The sequence below is a fragment of the Phocoena phocoena genome, chromosome 9 (genome assembly GCF_963924675.1).
Source record: "Phocoena phocoena chromosome 9, mPhoPho1.1, whole genome shotgun sequence".
Taxonomy (NCBI): Eukaryota; Metazoa; Chordata; class Mammalia; order Artiodactyla; family Phocoenidae; genus Phocoena; species Phocoena phocoena.
Genome location: NC_089227.1, coordinates 93,538,543 through 93,560,204, shown reverse-complemented (window position 1 = coordinate 93,560,204; position 21,662 = coordinate 93,538,543). Strand labels below are relative to the sequence as shown.

The following is a 21,662-nucleotide window of genomic DNA, read 5'->3' as shown; positions in this document are numbered from 1 at the left end:
CAGAACTAAGCAGGAGCAGAGCTACGGCCAACTGCTGAGCCACGAGGATGAGCTGAGAAGCTGCGGAAGGGCTCACCGGCCAAAATCACAAGGAGAGAGGCCAGAGCCAGGACGCACAAGGACAAGGCCCCCAGTGATGAAAGGAACACTCTGAGCGCAAACGAGACAGACAAGGGTTCCGACACGGCTCGCGGCTTTTAACTACTCAGGCCCCGCCTCTTCTGTGGTTACGTTCTGTCACGCTTGAAATTACACTTTTCCAAGCTGTCTTGTTACCCATGGAAGGTGAAATAAATAAAAGGCTGAGATCTCATTACACCATCTGGCAGATCCTCGTCTTCCTTCCCCATTGGCTGTCTCTCGAATCACTCATTGCCCAGTTACCAGCAGTAATTCGTTTTAACTCCCGAAGTAACTGAGTATACATTATATCAAATTAATTCACAATTACTAGCATGTATTGAACCCTGGTATCAATCAAGCACTATGCTAAGAGCTTCCCAGTTATCTTAATCCTTCAATGGTCCAGTGAGGAACTGTTATTATCCCCACTTTACAGATGAATCTGAGGCTTAGAGAGCCCAAGGTCATACTGTTAGAAGTGCCTCCTTTCTTATGTTACTCTCTATTAGCAGGCTCCTTGCTACTGAAAGGGCTCCAAATGAGAGAAAGACCATTGCAGGTAACTGCTGACATGATGAACTGAACAACCTGAAACTCGATCTCCCCCAGGGAACCCCGAAAGCTTGGGAAGAGCAGTTGAAGAGGAATGAGCAATACTTAAATTCTCTTTACTTTCAGCAAAGAGGGTCATTTCCTCCTCTTCAGTTGCTCTTACCGGAGTCCTGAGACCAGCCTCTGCCGTGAACCCCGAAAGCTTGGGAAGAGCAGTTGAAGAGGAATGAGCAATACTTAAATTCTCTTTACTTTCAGCAAAGAGGGTCATTTCCTCCTCTTCAGTTGCTCTTACCGGAGTCCTGAGACCAGCCTCTGCCGTTCTTGTCAACTGCTGCGACCTGCTGTGGGGGAGATGATGCAGAGAAAAATCTCACAGGTTCTCTTCCTTGAAACTGAGGGGAAGGGAGAAAAAAAGGAGAGGAATTCCCACAGGAGAAGAAAACTTATAAATACAGCAACATGAAATGATGCCTGCAGATAAAGAATACCTGTGCCAAAAGACAAGTTAAAGACAGCAGCCAAAAATGGGGCAGATACAATAACATATGCAATTTCTTCCAAAGCTGTTGCAGAAAAAGCCTTGTTTCCTTAAAAGCAAACTAAAATTTATCAAACCATGGTCGTTATTAAAATCAACATTGAAATACAGCCAATTATTATTACTGGCATGTGAATCCTGTATCAGGAGACACTATTTTCCTTTCAAAGGAAAGAAAAAGTCAAATACATATAATACAATAATTTGCTTGCTTTTTAAAATCAGAAATATAAAATATTATGTTCACTATTATGTTCTTGTTAGAAATCAAGAACAAGGAACTTAAAATTCTATAAGTGTAAAATTATAATTATTTTATGCTTATTTTCTAGAATACTACCCAGCAAAAAAAAAAAAAAAGGAATGAACTACAGATAAATAAAACAATATGGATGAATCTCAAAGCCATTATGCTAAGAGAAAGAAGGCTTACAAAAAACAATACAGGTTACATGATATGATTCCATTTATATAAAGTTCTAGAAGTGAAAAAAAAAGAATCTATGGTGGGGAAAAAAACAGAACAATGGTTGCCTCAGGGTGTGGGGGACAGGGATTGACTATGAAGGGACATGAGGAAAACGTCTGGAGGGGTGGCAGCGCTCTCTATCTTACTAGGAGTCTGGGTTACACAGATGTATGCATCTGACAAAACACAGTGAAAGCAGGCTTAAGATTTGTATATTTCATTGCATGTAAATTTCACAGTAAGGGAAAAAACACTATAAGCAAATACTGAGCTCTAATTACTGATATGCATGGTCAAGTATTCAGGTGGAAGTACACTGATGTCCACAAATTATTAATACTTGGAAATGCATCAAAAAGTAAGACTGAGAGGAGGATGGACGGATGATAAGTGATGAAGTAAAATCGAGAATCCAAGTAGTAGGTAGGCAGGTGTTTACTGTAAAATTCTTTCGAGTTTGCTGTATGTTTGAAGACTTTTGTAGAATAGATGAAAAATAAAAGTACTTATCTATAAATTACAAACAGGTAAGGAAGCTAAGAAAAGGGGGGGGGGTAGAAAAGTGAAAGGCAGAGTGAAAGGGAAAGAACAGTGAGTAAAAGGGAGAAAAGGAGAAGGGGAGTCAGACCAGTATATGAAAGGCCCACAGAGAACAGCTGAGAGCACGAAAGAACAACCAAGAGCACCCGGGAGGTTCTGAAATGAGGGCTCTGGTCCCTGGGCAGACGTGTCCAGTTTTCACCTTGTCTCTACTAAATGCTAATAAATGTGTTCTATTTAATAAAGGAGCTTTAGTCTATCCAGTGAAAAATGAAATGAGAACATAATAGAACAGTTCTAATAAAGTTATATGAAAGGCATTTAAAAGTTAATGTCATTTAATAATTACAGCAGGATTTATATATTAAAGTGAGCTTTATCTTTCAAAGTTGTCAGCAGCAAAGAAAGTACATGGGATTTAGAACATGATTAACCTGGGTCCAAATCCCAGTTTCACCAGTAAGCAGAAATATGACTTTAGACAAGTTCCTAATTTTTCTGAGCCTCAGTTTCCTCATTTATATATGGGAATAACATTACCTCTCTCACAGGGCTATTTTAAGGATTAAATGAGACCATGTATGCACACGGAAACAACTAGCCCAGCACCAGGTACAGCGTAATTATTTAACACAGGTTGTTTTCCTTTCCTCTTATTCTAATAATGCCACCATTAACATAGCTTTGTGACATTTTTGAGCTGTTGGCCAGGTGAAGAAGAGCAAGTGTTCCAGGTTGGGGGAAGAACACAAGCAAAGGGAGAGAGAGGGACAACAGGAAACAGGTCTTTTTCTAAAGAATTCTGGAACACAGAGGTTGAGTGTAAGGGTGATGGAGGGAGGATGAAAAGGAATCAGAAAAAAGCTGAGAGGAAGACAAGGCAGGATCATGAAGGGCCTTTTATGCCATGCTAAGCAGTTGGGTCTTTTTCTTCCAGGCAATGGAGAGTCATTTACAGGTTGTCAGTAGAACAGTGACATGATCAGAGTTCTCTTTTAGAAAGAATATTCTGCTGGCTGGCTGCATGGTACAACTCCAGGGACACGACTCACATAGGATGTCAAGAGAAGCAAGACATGGACTAAAAAGCATTATGACTCTGAAATCTTAAGTACCACACCTGAAAACCCTAGTGTAGTTATGATCACCTAAGAAGTCTACAGAATGAGGATAGGACCTGGGACACCAAACTTTAAGGGACAAGCAGAACAAAAAGACACCCTAAAGGTAACTGAAGAGGAGATGGTCAAAGAGAATCAAATGTGGCAGATATGGACTGAAAGTATCCACTTCATTTAACAACTAAGAGGCTATTAATGACCTCGTCAAGAACAGGGTCAATCAAATGATGGGAACAAAACCAGGTTTTACTAAGCTTACTCTAAAGTGGAGGTAGAGGCTGCAGGTGTGAGGCAAAATCTCAAGAATGGTATAAATGGAAGAGAGAGAGCAGTAAATAAATGGGGACCCACAGCTGAGATGACACGTTAAGCTAGGAAGAGTTTGACAAATAGGGGGAAAGAAGTAGGAAGGATGAGATTCAAGATACAAGCGAGGAAAAGGATAACCAATGAAGGAGGAAGAATGGGATGCAGATCAGGGTTGGAGGGGTTGGCCTTGGGCAGGAGGATAGCAACCTCATCCAATGAGACAAAAAGAACAGGAATGTGTGTGCAGGGGTAACTGCCCAGTGTTCTTTATTTTGTCTTTGAAGTAGGAGTTAAGGTTGTCCAAGAATGAATACGGAGAAGGTGAAGCAGGAAACTGAGGAAATCCATGATTATTTCAAAATAAGTTTGTGAAAATGGAAGAGTCACCTGACTATGGGTTTAGCGTATCATTTGCTTCAGGAGGATTCAACAGCCTGGGTTTGTGAATTCACAAGTGGCCGGTCAACAGGGTTGAGATTTTGCCCTCTGAGACTTTCATTCTCTTGTTTGTTCCTTCCTCCATAAATACAATATGTCTCAAGTACCTTCTATGTGCTGGGTCTTGGGGACAACACTAAGAAAGACAAACAGGGCCCCTGCCTTTAGAGTCTTATAATATAAGAAAAAAAACACACAGAACAAAAAACTATAATAGTAATAAGTATTATGTAGAAGTTCACAATACCATGGAGAAAATGTAGGAAGTCTGCCTAACCAAGACTGGAGGGGACAGGGAAGACGTAACATTTGAGACCTGGAGAAATGGTAGTTGGCTGGGGAAGAAGAGAAGGGAAGAGAGTTTCAGGAGGGAACATGTATGAAGGCCCTCTAAGGAACCCTGAAACAGAAAGGACATGCCACTTTGGAAGGCCTGAGAGTTCTATATGCCAAAGTGTAGAGTGTGGCAGGGCTAGCTAGAGCTGTCTACAGATGGGGCCAAGTCATGTAGAGTTGGTAAGAATTTGGGATTTGAGTCTAAAAGCAATAGCAATTTGCATTTTTAAAAGACTGCTCTGGCAGTGCTGTGCAAAACAGATTAGAAACAGGCAAGAGTAGATACAAGGAGAACAGTCGGAAAGCATTTAGTAAGAATCCAGGCCAGAGATGATGGTAGTGAGCACAAAGGCAGCAACAGTGAGGAAGGACAACAGAAATCGAACAAAGTACGTGATACAAAAGAAGTAAAATCACTTAGAACGTATAACCTGAATATGGGAAATAAGGATGAAGGACGAATGGAGGATCACGTTCAAATTTTTAGTTTGGGAAACTGGATGGTGAGTGGTACTAATCACTGAGAAGGAACCGGTTTGACAGGAAAGCTTTTGATTTTATTTTTAGTCTGTTGAGTTTGAGGCACCTAGGAAGCAACCATGGAGACAAGTTAAGTAAGCAGCCGAATGCACATATAGGTCTGGAGCTCAGAAGAGGTCTCTATGGAAACACAAACCTGTGGTCTGTCTACCTACGGCTGACAATAAAGCCACTGTGAGCAGATGAGATCATACAGGGAGAGGGTATAAAGTGAGCAGAGGGCCTAGGGCAGAGTCTTAGAGAACTAACTCTGTAACCCCTGAGTAGAAGGGAGAAGTAAAAGGTGAGAAGGAATGGCCAGAGGAGTAGGAGGGAAAACAGATACCTGGCAGTCAGAAGCCAAGAAAAAAAAAGTGTCTCAAGGAGAGTCAACTGTGTCTAAAGCTGAGCAGTCAAAAAGGATGAGTAATAAAACTGGTGCGACTAACTCAAAAGAAGACCACACAGGATGTAGAATGGGTAGGAGGTAGGGAAGCAGAGAGAACCTATTCAAAAAGTTTAACTTAAAATAGGAGGAGGAAATGAGAGAGTGAAAAGGCCAGGGAGGACATATGAAAAACTGTGATGAATTGTGTGATGTGTTGAATCAAGGAATCTAGGACAGGAAGAAAGTGAAGAAGGCAGGGGTGAGTGATAGATTGGGAAGAAAATGGAGGGCCCAAGGGACAAGAAGTCTTGATAACACTGAAAAAGAGGAGTAAAGGAAGAAAACTGGAATAATAGAAGGCCGAAATGAGAGATTCAGATGCTTAAGTTCCATTTTCAAAAGTGGAACAAGGACAAGTGATGACAAGGTTTAGCATTCAACCAGTGAGAATGGGGAGAGTTGAAAGAGGGCAAAGTATTAAAGTCCCAGGAATAGATTAAGTCAGAGAAAGGAAAGACAAGGTGTTGTTAGGTGGGATGTTCACATAAACACTCAGGGCATTCAGAAAGATAACAAGATAACAATGCCCTTTTCTCTTAAAGAGAAAAGGACATTGATAAGCCAGGCACCAAAGCCTAAGTCTAATGTAGATAAGATCCCAGAAAGCTGGGTTTTATGGTTTTATAATATAGCCAGATATTATGAGCCTGAAAGGAGAAAAGATTTTTATAAGAAGATGAAAGAGTAATGGTTTGGAATAGGTACCGAGGAGCTAGGAGAATGGCAACCCCACCTCACAACCCATTTGAAGAGGAGGGCAGCTTCTATTCAAGACAGCTGCAGGGTAAGATTTTTGCAGGGAAAAAACTAAAATAGTATTATAAAAAATAATGTGAGGACTGTTATGTAAAAAGTTTGGGATTTTTTTTTTGTAAAGACAATAGAAGGAAACTACCTCAACATAACAAAGGACATATATGAAAAGCCCACAGCTGACATCATATTCAACAGAGAAGACTGAAAGCTTTTCCTTAAAGATCAGGAACAGGGCTTCTCTGGTGGCGCAGTGGTTGAGAGTCTGCCTGCCAATGCAGGGCACACGGGTTCGTGCCCCGGTCTGGGAAGATCCCACATGCCATGGAGCGGCTAGGCCCGTGAGCCATGGCCGCTGAGCCTGCGCATCCGGAGCCTGTGCTCCACGACGGGAGAGGCCACAACAGTGAGAGGTCCGCGTACCGCAAAAAAAAAAAAAAAGATCAGGAACAAGGGGAAGGATGCCCACTCTTGCCACTTCCATTAAACATAGTACTGGGAATCTTAGCCAGAGCAATTAGGCAAGAAAAAGAAATAAAAAGCATCCAAATTGGAAAGGAAGAAGTAAAATTGTTTGCAGATGATGTGATCTTACATGTAGAAAACACTAAAGAGTCCACACAAATAAGCTATTAGAATAAAGAAATTCAGCAAAGTTGCAAAAGTTTACAAAACCAAACACAAAATTCAGTTGTGTTTTTATACACTAACAGTGAACAATTCAAAAAGGAAGTTAAAAAAAAGTCCCATTTACGGAACAGGATAAAAAGCCCAGAGATAAACCCACGCACCTATGGTCAACTAATCTATGACAAAGGAGGCAAGGATATACAATGGAGAAAAGACAGTCTCTTCAATAAATGGTGCTGGGACAACTGGACAGCTACATGTAGAAGAATGAAATTAGAACACTCCCTAACACCATACACAAAAATAAACTCAAAGTGGATTAAAGACCGAAACATAAGACTGGACACTATAACACTCTTAGATGAAAACATAGGAAGAACACTCTTTGACATAAATCACAGCAAGATCTTTTTTGATCCACCTCCTAGAGTAATGGAAATAAAAACAAAAATAAACAAATGGGACCTAATGAAACTTAAAAGTTTTGGACAGCAAAGGAAACTATAAACAAGACGAAAAGACAACCCTCAGAATGGGAGGAAATATTTGGAAACAAATCAACGGACAAAGGATTAATCTCCAATATATACAAACAGTTCATGCAGCTCTATGTCAAGAAAAAACAACCCAATCAAAAAATGGGCAGAAGATCTAAATAGACATTTCTCCAAAGAAGACAGACAGATGGCCAAGAAGCACATGAAAAGCTGCTCAACATCACTAATTATTAGAGAAATGCAAATCAAAAGTACAATGAGGTAACACCTCACACCGGTTAGAATGTGCATCATCAGAAAATCTACAAACAACAAATGCTGGAGAGGGTGTGGAGAAAAGGGAACCCTCTTGCACTGTTGGTGGGAATGTAAATTGATACAGCCTCTATGGAGAACAGAATGGAGGTTCCTTAAAAAACTAAAAATAGAATTACCATATGACCCAGCAATCCCACTACTGGGCATATACCCAGAGACAAACATAATTCAAAAAGACACATGCACCCCAATGTTCACTGCAGCACTATTTACAATAGCCAGGTCCTGGAAGCAACCTAAATGCCCATCGACAGGCGAATGGATGAAGAAGATGTGGTACATATATAAAATGGAATATTACTCAGCCATAAAAAGGAACAAAATTGGGTTATTTGTAGAGATGTGGATGGACCTAGAGACTGTCATACAGAGTGAAGTAAGTCAGAATGAGAAAAACAAGTATCGTATATTAATGCATATATGTAGAATCTAGAAAAACAGTACAGATGAACTGGTTTGCAAGGCAGAAATAGAGACACAGATGTACAGAACAAACGTATGGACACCAAGGGGGGAAAGCAGGGGCAGGGATACTGGTGGTGGGATGAATTGAGAGATTGGGATTGACATGTATACACTGATGTGTATGAAATAAATAATAAGAACCTGCTGTATAAAAAATAAAATAATTCAAGAAAAAGGGGAAAAAATTTTTTTAAATCCCATTTACAATAGCACTGAAAAGAATAAAATATTTAGGAATAAATATTTTAACCAAGGAGGTGAAAGACTTGTATACTAAAAATGATAAAACACTGCTGAAAGAAATTAAAGAAGACACAAATGAATGGAAAGACATCCCATGCTCATGGATTGGAAGGCTTAATATTGTTAAAATGTCCATACTGGGCTTCCCCTGGTGGCGCAGTGGTTGGGAGTCCACCTGCCGATGCGGGGGACACAGGTTCATGCCCCAGTTCGGGAGGATCCCACATGCCACGGAGCGGCTGGGCCTGTGAGCCATGGCCGCTGAGCCTGCGCGTCCGGAGCCTGTGCTCCGCGGTGGGAAAGGCCACAACAGTGAGAGACCCGCGTACCGCAAAAAAAAAAAAAAAATGTCCATACTACGCAAAATGAGCTACATATTCAATGTAATCCCTATCAAAATTCTAGTGGCATTTTTGAAAAAATAGGAAAAACCATCCTAAAATGCATATGGAATCTCAAAGGGCCCTGAATAGCCAAAAGAATACTGAAAAAGAACAAAGTTAGAGGCCTATCACTAATTTCAAAACATATTACAAAGCTACAGTAATTAAAACAGTATGATACTGGCATAAAGACAAACATATAGATCAGTGGAACAGAACAGAGAGCCCAGAAATAAATTCTCACATATATGATCAAATGATGTTTGACAAGGGCACCTAGGAGACACACTGGGGAAAGAACTCGAAATGGATTAAAGACCTAAACCTAAGACCTAAAACTATAAAACTCCTAGGAAAAAAACATAGCGGGGAAGCTTTTTGACACTGGATTTGGCAATGATTTCTTAGATGTGACACCAAAAGCAAAAACAGACAAATGGAATTACATCAAGCTTAAAAACTTCTGTGTAGGGGCTTCCCTGGTGGCACAGTGGTTGAGAGTCTGCCTGCCGATGCAGGGGACACGGGTTCGTGCCCCAGTCTGGGAAGATCCCACATGCCGCGGAGCGGCTGGGCCCGTGAGCCATGGCTGCTGAGCCTGCGCTCCGCAATGGGAGAGGCCACAACAGTGAGAGGCCCGCATACCACACACACACAAAAAAAACTTCTGTGCATCAAAGGACAATCAACTGAGAGAAAAAGGTCAACCTATGGAATAGAAGAAAATATTTGCGAATCATGTATCTCATAAAAGGTTAAAGAACTCCTACAACTCAACAAATAACCTGATTTTTTTTAATGGGCAAAAAACTTGAACAGACATTTCTCCAAATAAGATAAACAAATGGCCAGCAAACATATGAAAAAATGCTCAGTATCACTAATCATTAAGAGAAACGCAAACAAAAACCACAGAATGCCATATCGCACCCATTAGGATGGCCAATATCAAAAAAAAAAAAAAAAAAACCAGAAAATAACAAGTGTTGATAAGGATGTGGAGAAATTGGGATTGCAAAATGGTGCAGCCACTATGGAAAACAGTATGGAGTTTCCTCAAAAATTTTAAGATAGAAATACCATCTGATCTAGCAATCCCACTTCTGGGTATATACCCAAAAGAATTAAAAACAGGATGTTACAGCCATATCTGCACACCCAAGTTCAACGTAGCATTATTCTCAATATCCAAGAGGTGGAGGCAACCCAAACGTCCATCAACATATAAACAGATAAAGAAATGTGGTATATACATACAATGGAATATTATTCAGCCTTAAAAATAGAAGGAAATCCTGCCATGTGCTACAACATCAATGAACCATAAGGACATTATGCTAAGTGAAATAAGCCAGTTACAAAAGACAAGTACTACACGATTCCACTCATACGAAGTATCTAAAGCAGTCAAACTTACGGAAACAGAAAATAGAATGGTGGTTGCCAGGAGCTGGAAGGAGGAGGAAATGGGGAGTTGTATTCAGTGGGGGTAAAGTTTCCATTCTGCAAGATGAAAAAGTTCTAGAGATCTGCTGTACAGCAATATGAATATATTTAACACTACTGAGTGTACACTTAAAAATGGTCAAGGTGGTAAATTTTCTTTTAGTGTTTTTTTACCACAATTTTTTAAAAGGGGGAGGGAGGGGTGCTAAATAGCATGCGGAGAGAAGTCTGAGAAAAGGAAGCTATGCAGGACGATGGGGGGTTGCATTCTGAGCAGTAACCTTGAATGTCAAGGGTAGAGACAGAGCAAATGATGCCTCCAGCCTCCTGCTACACTTCTAGTTCAAGCCGTTTCAGATCCAACTGAGAATGAGGCCTCCGACGTGCCACAGACTTAATGGGCCTTTTTTAAAGTCTCAAGACTACGCTGGCGAGAAATTATTATGGTACCTTAAAGACATCCTGAACAGGGGACACGGTTATTTCCTCACATCTTCACCCAGCAGTAGCAATGGCAATAATCCGCAGCAGGTGGGAGGTCCTCCCGCCTTAAGCCAGCTGTGGCCTGGACTGGGTGCTCCTAAATAGGAAATCCTAGTTCCTACCCTGGCAGGATAGGAACTAGGAGCCTTTCCTCGAGGGCTTAAACGTTACGGCTCAAATTTGCCGTAAAATGTTACGGAAAGGCCCGAACGAACTTATTGGCCAGCCCAATAGTTTGACAAGGGAGGAAAAGCCAAACGTTATATGCTCCATGCACAAGTTGTTAAAACATTTCCTCTGCCCTTCTCTTTTGTATATATTAAAATTTTAAGATTCTTAGGTCTGTTCTTCATGCGCTAGCTAATGGAACTCAAGTGCTTAGCCTTGAGAAGACTTAGAAAGAGAAGGGGGGAATGTTCCATCTTTTCCACACCTGCACAAAGTAGACACCATGAGCCTCATAAATTATCTCTGTAGTGGTGCATTGAGAACGTTCACAGAAGTACCAGTACCTTTCCAACGTGGAGACTTCCATTATAAAGCCTGTTCCGTTTTCTGTTTAACAAAGCAGTTATTCAGGACACTTGGATGTCAGAGAATGTTGCTATATATTTAAGACGTAGCCCTGAATCCCCAAAAGACTGCAATTTGATCGGCTCTCTTAGTAATCTGTATAACTTTTATATAAAAGCTGTTCATTTAAATCTTATCACCATGTGAATCCAGAAGAGGAGCTCTGGCACCTTCTTCTCCCCACAGACCTGAAAGGCTAATAAAACCCATGAGTGCCTGGAATTCCTTACTCAAACAAAAGGTCTGAACGTCTAAGTTTCATTTAAATGAACTAATGGGTTCATTAGTTTTCTTGTTGCTAATGGGTTAGATGAGGAAAATCACAGGGGTTGCAGGTGGCAGACTCAGGGTCTAGCAATGGGCACTATTAGAGATCAAGAGACCATAGCGGGAAACAGAAGGACCACCCAAGGACACGTGTGAGTTCCAACCCTCTACTATTACTAGGGAAGTCCCTTGTCTCTCTCTAGGCGACCTTCAATTTCTCCCCGTTCTGATCTCGCTGCAGTAATCTGTGTCCACTGAAGTACGAGTGTTAATAGCTCTATACAGTTTCCATCTTTCAGAACTGGGTACAACAAGAAGCCTTTGTCTTTGAGGTTTTAACATTTGCTTTCCTTTTACAACACACTGTTTTACAGAGACAAGCACAGCTAAACAGGATTTTAACCGTAGGCCCTTTTGAACTGTTTTGTTGTTGCATGTGAAGGTGGGGGGTATGGGGGCTGTCAGATATTTACCAGTGTTTTCCATAGAGCCAGTGGCCTCCCCATGTCATCAGGCAGATCCCCGCTGTAGTTTTTTTCCAATGATTTCGAAGTGTTTTAAAGAACACAGTCATCTTCTCTTAGGGATTTGCTAGATTAGTAGAGGCAGAAAAGAAAAAAATATAATTGTCCAAGGGAATCGTGCAGAGTCCCTATGACTGTCTTCAGTTCTTTCATCCTCTCCATGTTTTCCTTCCTCCCTCCTTTTCCTTCCTAGTTACATCATCTTCATCTCCTCACCCACCCACCTACCCTTTCTTTCTTTCTTTCTTTCCTTCCTTCCTTCCTTCTTTCTTTCTTTCTTCACTTCTTTCCACCTAAACTATACTTTTTTCTTCTCTCATCACTTTTTCTTAGAAGGAAGGGGGAGAGAAGCAGGAAGAGAAGAAGGGAATTCTAGGTGTCCTGTCTTTGCTTTCATTATACCACTGGGAATAATTATCTGGGAATTCCCTGGCCATCCAGTGGTTAGGACTCGGCACTCTCACTGCCAGGGCCTGGGTTCGATCCCCGGTCGGGGAACTAAGATCCCGCAAGCCGTGCGGCACGGCCAGAAAAAAAAAGGAAAAATTAAAAAAAAGAGTGTCTGCTTATCCATTATATATAAAGTGTATATCATCAAATTAGTAATCAAACTAGTAATGTAAAGGGATTATTCAAAATAGGAGAAAACACTAGGCCCTCAATAGAACATTCACAGAAAACTCAATGAAGAGGAAGTGCACACAGCTCTGTAAAAATGCTCAACTTCCTGAGTAATCAAAGACATGCAAATTACAAAGAACTATCACTATTCACCTATAAAATTACCAAAATTTTTAAATGATTATACTCACTGATGACAAAATGAGATAGACACACACTCCCATACGGAAGGCAAACTAGCATAACTTTACTCAAAAACAAAGTGACCATATAAACCTATTCTGTTTCTTTTCGTCACAGCACTTATCCTGTGATGATCCTTACGTGCTAGTTTGTTTATTAACTTACCCCCCTGGAATGTAAACTCCGTGAGAGTAAAGATTTTGACTGTTCTGGTCACTGCAGTATCCCTGTGTCTAAAATAAAACCTGGCACATAACAGCCATTCGGTAAATAACTGTTGAATGTGATGGGGTTCAAGACATGCTACCCCAAAATACGGCACCTTGCAGAGTGGATATTTTAAGCGGAAGGAGTTCGGGAAAATGGCAGAAGCAGGAAGGTCACCCTGCCCACCTGCCCACCTTGCCCTTCTTCCCTGAAACAGATCATAAAACCCTCCAGTGAGAGGTGCCTGCCCTATACCCAGCAGGAAGGATCCATTTGTCTCCAAGGAAAAAGGGATGCCAAGAAGAATCCTAACACACAGGCCTTGCTGTTTCCCATTTGCTATAATTACCTCATACCCTTCACCCTATCACGCTCCTCCACGACTGTCTAAAATAAAATACTCGGGCCTGTTTCCTTGGGTCTTCATTTCTTTATGAAGGCTCTCGTATCACGTAGAACATATTGAGTAAACGTGTATGCTTTCCTCCTGTTGATCAGTCTTTGTCAGTCTAATTTCCAGACCTAGCTAGGGACCCTATGAAGGTTAAGGAACACTTTTCCCCCCACTACATTAAATTTTTTTTCACTAAGAATTTTTGCTGATGTGGAAAAAACTAAAAATATAATGTTAAGTAAAATTAGCAGGATTAAAAAGCCTTATGGAATTGGTATTTACCAATTATGTCCAAACATGAATATAAATGAAAAAAAATACCAGTAGAAATAAACACACAGAAACTTTAAGTAATTCCCTCTTGATTGTGAGAAAATGGGTGACATTTATTTTACATCTTAAATTGCAATGTATTTTCTAAAAATAAATTATTTTCTAAACAGATACAGAAAATTTTTATGACTTTGTGTGCATGAGGTAAACAGACCAAGAAAAAAAAAAATCTTCAGCTTTTGGTGAAGATTCTAGTTCTTTTATTACTCCCTTTAACCACGAAGACTCTCTTCTTGACCTAACTTTAATCAGGCTCCTCTGAGCTCTGCGGGACAAGGCCCTAGCTTGGGCTTCCCTCTCCACCCTTGTAGAATCCAGTTTGAGCAAGAATCCCACTTAGTTTAGTGAAAATCCCCCACCTCCACCGTTGGTATCTGACCACCCTGGATATCTTATCACCCTGGTCTGCCTTCAGCAAGAACTCTACTGAGTCAGCCTAACAAGAATTCCCTTTAACCCTGATGTTCCCTCTTAGTAATTTTCCATCCACTGATGCCCACTCTGCCCCTTGGCTATAAACCCCCATTTGTCCTCGTTGGAGTCAGAGTTGAGTCCAACCTCCTTCCCCGACTCTAAGACCACCACTGCAGTGGTCTCTACATCCACCCAGATGCCTCTCCCTACCCTTGAGTAAAGTCTGCCTGACCGTTCTTTAACAAGTGTCACTACATAGTTTTTTCTTTAACACTACCATTGCTTAAAATTCCTCTCAAGGCCAGACACATCCTTATCACCAGCAACAATGAAGCCAGTGCCAGGAAGCCCACCTGCCTGTGAATCAGAGCCACAGTCCAGGATGGTACACAAAGGAACCCAAAGGCACACGTGATAATTAGATGCCTCTCCATCGCACCTTAAAGCACTCGTTCATTCAGCATGCTAGACTCTGTGCTGGGTGCTAGGCAGAGAAGCACAAGCCTCTATTCTCAAGTGCTGGCAACTGTTAAACCCACAAATGCAAAACAATTACACAATTTATTATTGTAATACAGTGGGAAGGATGTTGAGGGGTAAGTCATGGCTCTGTCAGAAGCCACAAGAATGACCCAATGTAGACTGGAGGTGACACGGTGGTCCACGGTTGGGGGAAGTCTTCCCAGAGGCGTGACATTTACCCTGGGTCTTGGAGAATGAGGAGTACCAAATGAGAAGCTAAAGAGATTGATGTGCATAAGGGCATAAATGATAGCAAGTTATGTTCAGGGAAACACAGGTGGTTAGTCAGGTATAAAGAGCAGGGTAAATATGGAAGGTGAGAACAAGGCCTCTCAAACTCTAGTGTAAAACTTGTTAAAATGCAGATTCTTGGGCATTACCCCCTGAGATTCTGACTTGTTCTGGTTGGGCTGTTAGTGAAACCGAGCAGGACCCTGTGGGGCTCCTGGGCACGAAAGCCTTTCTGTGTCTCCCATTTCTAGACTTTCAGAGTTCCAAAGGGCAGGTTCAAACAGTTGCTAATCAGGGAAGGGAAGGGATACAGAGACAAGGGGAGGAACAGTCAAAAAACATTAGTGCAGCCTTGGGGCAGGGTCCTGGTTCCACCTCAAGGGATACACATAACAATATCTTTGAGCTCTTCCACAGAACTAAAACCCCCAACAAATGGAAGATGGTAACTACTTGATGAAGCAACCTTCATTTCAGAGAGGTCACAGCTTAATAACCTCGAGAATCACGGAAGCTCATCAGAAGACCACCTGAGGCCAGATTAAAGGAACGCAGGCCCTGCGCACACCCTGAGCCTTATAAGCAACCCCGCCCTTGAACCACTGTTATAAAACTCCTCTCCAAATCCCCCTGGGTTGGGACACACAGTTTTTGAGGGCATGAGCCTGCTGTGTCCCCCTCTGCCTGGCAAAGCAATAAAGCTATTCTTTTCTACTTCACCCAAAACTCTGTCTCCAAGATTCAATTCGGCACCAGTGCACAGAGGCCGAGTTTTTGGCATCATCTTCTTCATTATTAATGAGTACTCCCATGCTTCTAGTGGAGGTCAGCACCACACTTTGAGAAATAGTAGTCTGGAGATAAAGGATGGGAAGGTCGGGAAGGTTCAGAAAAGATCAGGAAGGACCTTGACTCCACGCTAAAGACTTTGGATGTTACATTGAAAATGATGAAAAACCTTGAAGGGATTTAAGCAAGTGAGTGATAGGATCACATTTGGACTGTAGAAAGATCACTTTGTAGCAGAATGGAAAATGGGCTGGAAGAAGCTGAGCTAAAAGCTACAGAGAGCCGGTAGCAAGTTCTACCACAATCTCTAGGCACATAACGAAGGAAGAAGCAAAGGAGACAGAGAGAGGATAGATGTGGCAGATCTTTAGAAAATAGAATCTAGCAGCCATTGGTGATCAACTGATTGTAGGAGGTGAGAGAAGAGGAACCAAGCCAGTTTTGTACTTGGGCAACTTACTGAATAGTGATTTCAATCATGAGAGTTGCATTGTAGGTTCATGAAGAAAAGTGTTGGAGATATTGAGTTTGAGATGCCTGTGGGGCATCCAATGGAAATGATCAATGGATGTCTGGACTTAGCAGTCTGAAGCCAGGAGAAATTGTCTGGATGGAAGATATAGATTTGGGACTCATCAGTGCGAAGGAGATAAAGTTGGAGTACAGGTAAAATATACAAGGCAAGGACAGAAGTTAGAGAACAATCTAACAGTCGTTAAGAGTCTGTTTTAAGGCCACCCATGACCCACTGGAACTCCCTTTGTGTCAATGGGTCTGCGCATTACAAAACTACTGTGGAAACATGCAGGCAACCTAGTATAGTGGAAAGAGCACTCATCCAAGGGTCTTGAGGCCTAGATTCTAGTCCTACTTTTGTTACCTACTGGCAGTGAGAGCCTGGGTAAATCATTTAACCTGTCTCTATGTTCTCATTAGTAAAATGAGGATACACCTGCTCTGATTAACTCATTTGGCTGTAAAGTTCACATCTGTGAGGGGTATGGTTGCACCTTGTAAATTTTTCCGGATTTAAGTCATCATCAAATATGTAATATATTAGCTAGCAGTGTATATGCCTTCTAAGTACCCAACAGAACTCTTATTCCCCAATCTCAGTAAAAAGTTAAATTTTTACTGAAAAAATAAAATTTGGCACATAATAGCCATTCGATAAATAACTGTTGCATGTCTCGTCCGAAATGCATGCGTGTCGTTTTTTTTACCCAAGAACTCCCCAATTCTGATTGTATTCGACCCTCCTCACCATGAGGCGGGGCTTTTCTCACGAGACTTGGGACCCCACAATGGGCAGGTTCTGTCTGTGCATCTCTAGCAAACAGAACCTAGTAAACCACCTGGAATGGACGAACCAATCAACCAATCCATCAAGCGATCAGAAACCATTCGCCCCATTTTGCAAATGAGTTAGCTGAATCGCTCCCCCCGGCCCCAAGAGAAGTGGGTAAGGGTCACGCAAGTTCAAGGCAGCTCTGGGGCTAGACCCCAGGCCACCAGCCTCCCGCAGCGGCAACAGGAACCCCGCCGTCCGCAGGGAGCCCTCCCCGCGCGGTTCCGTCCGGCCCTCGCTCCCACCCTCCGCCCGCACCCGGGTCGCGACGCCCACCCCACGCCCCGGGGCCCTCCCCGCCCGCCCGGGCGGGGTCCCCGAGCCCCGCTCCCGGCTCCCCGCCCCGGCACTGCAGCACTCACCAAGACGGGTCCAGCGCGCAAGCTGCCTTTCCTGTGTGCTCACTCAAGATTCCCCGGCTCTTTGAAGGGAAACCGCTGCCGCCGCCCTTGGGTTCCGCAGCGGGTTCCTGGCACGCAAGGAAGGTGCGGTTTGCAGCGGCCGCCCGAGGCGCGCAGGTGTGTATGTTTGTGGGGGGGGGCGGTGCCTTCAGTTTTCGATCGCTCATTTATTCATCCATTCAGCCTTATCATCCATCCCTCTGTCGCTCAACAATATTTTATGGAAAGCCTACCGAGACAAACACTGTTTTAGGACCTGGCACTAAATCGGAGAATAACTAAATGAACAGGGCAATTTCAGGTAGTGCTATGTACCACGAAGAAAACGAAAACAGGTGATAGAAAAGGAGTGGGGTGGGGGGAGAACTATTTTAAGTTAGGCCGTCTAAGTTAGGCCTCTCCGAGTAAGGGGCAATTAACCTGAGACCTGAAGGCGAGAAGCCGCAGGTCAAGCAAAGATCCAGAGGAAAACAGAACCTGAAGGAGGGCACGGCCAGTGCAAAATCTGTAAAGCCTGAGGCAGCTTACCAAGTCGGGGGCCAGTGCGAGTGAAGCAGAGACAACTAAGCAATAAGAGGTAGCGATGAAGCCGGAGGGGTGGGCAAGACGGGCCATGGTGGTGAGGAGTTCCGACATTATATGGAATGGGCTGGGAAGACCCTGAGAGTATTCAGTCAGGGGAATGACCTGATCTGGTTTGCATTTTAAACACCTCTGGCCACAGTGTAGTGAATAGATTCTAGAGAGCCAGAGAGCTGCAGAGAAGCCAGGGCCCGTGCTGACCACCAGAGGGCAGTTCTAATTCTCTGTCCACCTCCCACCAGTTCCCCCACCCGCACGTGTGCTGTGGGCACCATACCAGTCAAGGTTTCTTTTCTTCTCCCATTCATCATTGGATCAACCAACATTTGCTGAGTGCTGCGCATGCGCTAGGCACAGGGGATGCACTCCTGTGCAGCACCCACCCCCGCCCATTGTCCCTGCCCTCATAGAGCTTGCAGTCTAGTTTCCCCATTTACTGCATAAAGACACGCATCCTTACTATCGCCCCCCAGATGAATGTTTTAAGAGAAATGAGAACCACCGACGAGATTATGGTGCAGTAAAGCATACTCGGCCGGGTTCTAATCCTCAGGACCCCACACTACCAGTAGGGTGAACTTCCTAGCCCTTCCACCTGTCAATTAGGAGACTGGATCACCGTAAAAAATCTCTTCTAGCTATACGATGTTGTGATAACGATGTTGTGATATTCTAGGTATGGGAGACAGTTATTTTCAACTCTCCTTTTCCAACCATCTAAAACATTTGCATTTGATAATGAGTTGCTGAACTCCTTGCCTGCAGGCTAGAAAAATCTGGAACTTGATGCTGAATGGTCCAATGGGCAGACTAAGCTTTAGGGTTTCAGCAAAAAAGTGAGAAAAGTTTGGCTTAAATGAATTTTCCATAATTTTCCAATCAGAAAATGAAGAAATATAGAAAGAAGCTTTTTCTTAAAATATATATCTATACTTTATATATAGATGTATATTTTGTGTATGTATACTTTTTATATATGTATACCTTTTCTTGTTGTTTTAGGGCTGATTTTATTTTTGTTTTGGATTACACAGTGACGGGGAGCTCTGCACTCATTTCTGTCTTTAGGGTCAACGAAGAACAGAATCCAGTCTCGCTGGGACACCTGCGTCACGTGTGGATGTGATCTGACCACGCTGAATGTGCTCACGTGCATGCTGGCCTGTGAGCGCCCCTGTGAGGACAGCCGTGCAAGCATGGCCGTGTATCTGTGCACACGGTGCGGAGGGTTTTATGGCAGTGAAGAGAGGCCTCCCTCTGTGGTCTGTGACTTATTGGCACAACTGGATGAGAGCACAGCACTGCCCAGGCTGCAGATGGGCATTTAGTGTGGTCTTTACACCGCACTTAGCCAGTGCGGGAAGGCAGCACTGTCCAGTAGGTAAATGTATTTGCACCTTTGGAACCAGGTGCCTGGACTGGAATTCCAGCTCTGCCACATACTAGCTGAGGGAGTTGAACAATACCTTTAATTTCTTTGTACCTAAGTTTCTATAATGATGATGATAATAACTGTATCTACTTCAATGGATTGTCATGAGGAGTAAATGAGTCCATACACGTAAATCCTTTAGAAAAGTACATAGAACAGAGTTAACACTCAATAAATACTTGTGGTGTTTTTGTTTTTGTTTTTTTCCTGTAGCCACTGCCTAAACCTCAAGCAACTACCAGCTAACCAGAAAATCCCTGGGATCCACCAGGTACCCTGGAAGGAAGAATATGTATTTGGCAAAACTGGGATGAGCTGAGTTTCAAGCCCACCGGGGGCAGGCCATCTGTGCACATGGATGGAGTGCTAGTCGGCCAGGGCGAGAATTCTGAGTACCGACCCCTCCCCAATCCACCCCACCAGGGTCACTAAAGACGGGAGACAGGAACGTTAACTCACAGAGGGCTGATGCCAAAGAACCAGGGCTGGGATGAGATTTCAGATCCCCTGTTCAAAACGGAGGTCACAGCTTTGACTCTCCCAAAGCTCCGGGGAGAGGGCGTGAGGGTCTCACCGGAAGGTAACATCTGGATGGGGTTGAGCTGTGGGAAAAGAAAACTCTGGTTTTATTTGAGTTAGAGCCACGCACTGTTGAAAAGCTCAGGCATCACAAGGCAGATGCCCAGAATGCCTGTCAAGAAGGGTGACAGGCCTCTGCCACCAGGGAGAAAAGAGCACCCCACGGGGGAGGCAGTCCCTCCAGGGAAGGGGAGAACAAGGGCATGTGGAGGGTCGTGTGTCTCACAGCCCACCTCACTCAGGACTAGTCGAGTCGTGTTCATGAGACCATTAGGGAATATTTGTTCGTTTTCTTTATTTCTTTAATATGAAGGCTTTAATTCATTGTGGCCAGTGTGGCAGTAATTGGGAATGTTGGTGTCAGGCTGTTGAGTTCCCAGCAGAGAAGTCTCCCAGGTTTTTATCTGGATTCTCAGATTAGAGAAAATAAGACATCTCCGCAAAATAAAGCCTCAGAATTACATCTGCAAAAGAGAGGAGTGTAGCCATGGTGTGGGGCATGTCTCTGAGAGAGACCTTTGTGTTCCCTCCTTAAATTGCACGTTTGTATAAACAGGAACAACAGGTCATATGGCTCAGATGGGTCACCTGCAAATGGGAAAATACCTGCATCAAAATGGGAGTAAGCCATAAATTCATCTCTGAGGAATTAACTGTGCCCATCACACGACACATGTATTTCCTGACACTGTAAAGCATTATTGAAGCAGCCCATTTATTTTTGAAATGATATAATTTATACTATTAATATTTTTGCTGTAGAAACTGCCCTGTTTTGGCCACATTGGTTAAGCCAATGATTGCCCCTTCGTATCCTTTCTAGAGGCACACAGTTGTAAATAAATAAGTGAAGGATTATCCCTGTTTCAGATGTAGAAAACGGATGGACGGATGCCGGAGGGGGTGGGGGAAGGGGGAGGTGGGATGAATTGGGAGATTGGGATTGACATATATACACTACTATGCATAAAAAAGATAACTGATGAGAACCTACTGTAGAGCACAGGGAACTCTACTCAATGCTCTGTGGTGACCTAAATGGGAAGGAAATCCAAAAAAAGAGGGGATATATGTATACGTATAGCTGATTCACTTTGCTATACAGCAGAAACTAACACAACATTGTAAAGCAACTATACTCCCCCCACCCTTCAAAAAAAAGTGAAGAAAAAAAAAAGATCAGAAATTGAAAAAAAAAACAAAACATTATCCGTGTTTACAGAAGTTAACCCCACCCACATCCTGTGGGGACATAGAGTGGAAGCCACATCCTACACATGTAGTCTGTAAGGCCACAAATGACACTAAAACGTGGAAACCTCTCAGAGGCTCTTTTCAGGCATCATGACCAGGGCTGAGCAGTGGACATGGAGATGCGCCACCTGGATCCCCCTTCAAGGAAAGACCTGCCATCCCAGCTGCCAGGACCACTGTGATAGACAGCCCCTGCAGGGGCAGCCTCCATGCAGCGAGCCATCTTAACCGGTGTCACGCCCTTCTGGAAGTGACCCACATCTAATGACCTGACCCAGGAGAAAGTACAACAGCTTTGTCACTTTAGACCCAAATAAGACACCTCTGACCAGTTATCCTAGCCCCAGAGCTCCTCATGGGGTCAGCTGCGGCTGTCAGGCTGCATCATAGCTCG

At 43.1% G+C, this 21,662-nt stretch overlaps 1 protein-coding gene across 1 annotated transcript in view; it reads right to left on the bottom strand.

Annotated features, from left to right (window-relative positions):
* Positions 1-12,045, bottom strand: part of AGK (acylglycerol kinase) — an 86,802-nt gene extending 74,757 nt beyond the window's left edge. Inside the window, exon 1 of the mRNA XM_065883654.1 lies at positions 11,928-12,045. Within this exon, the coding sequence (XP_065739726.1) occupies positions 11,928-12,028 (101 nt within the window). The 5' untranslated portion in view covers positions 12,029-12,045. The remainder of the gene's footprint in view (positions 1-11,927) is intronic.
* Positions 12,046-21,662: the final 9,617 nt, after the last annotated feature.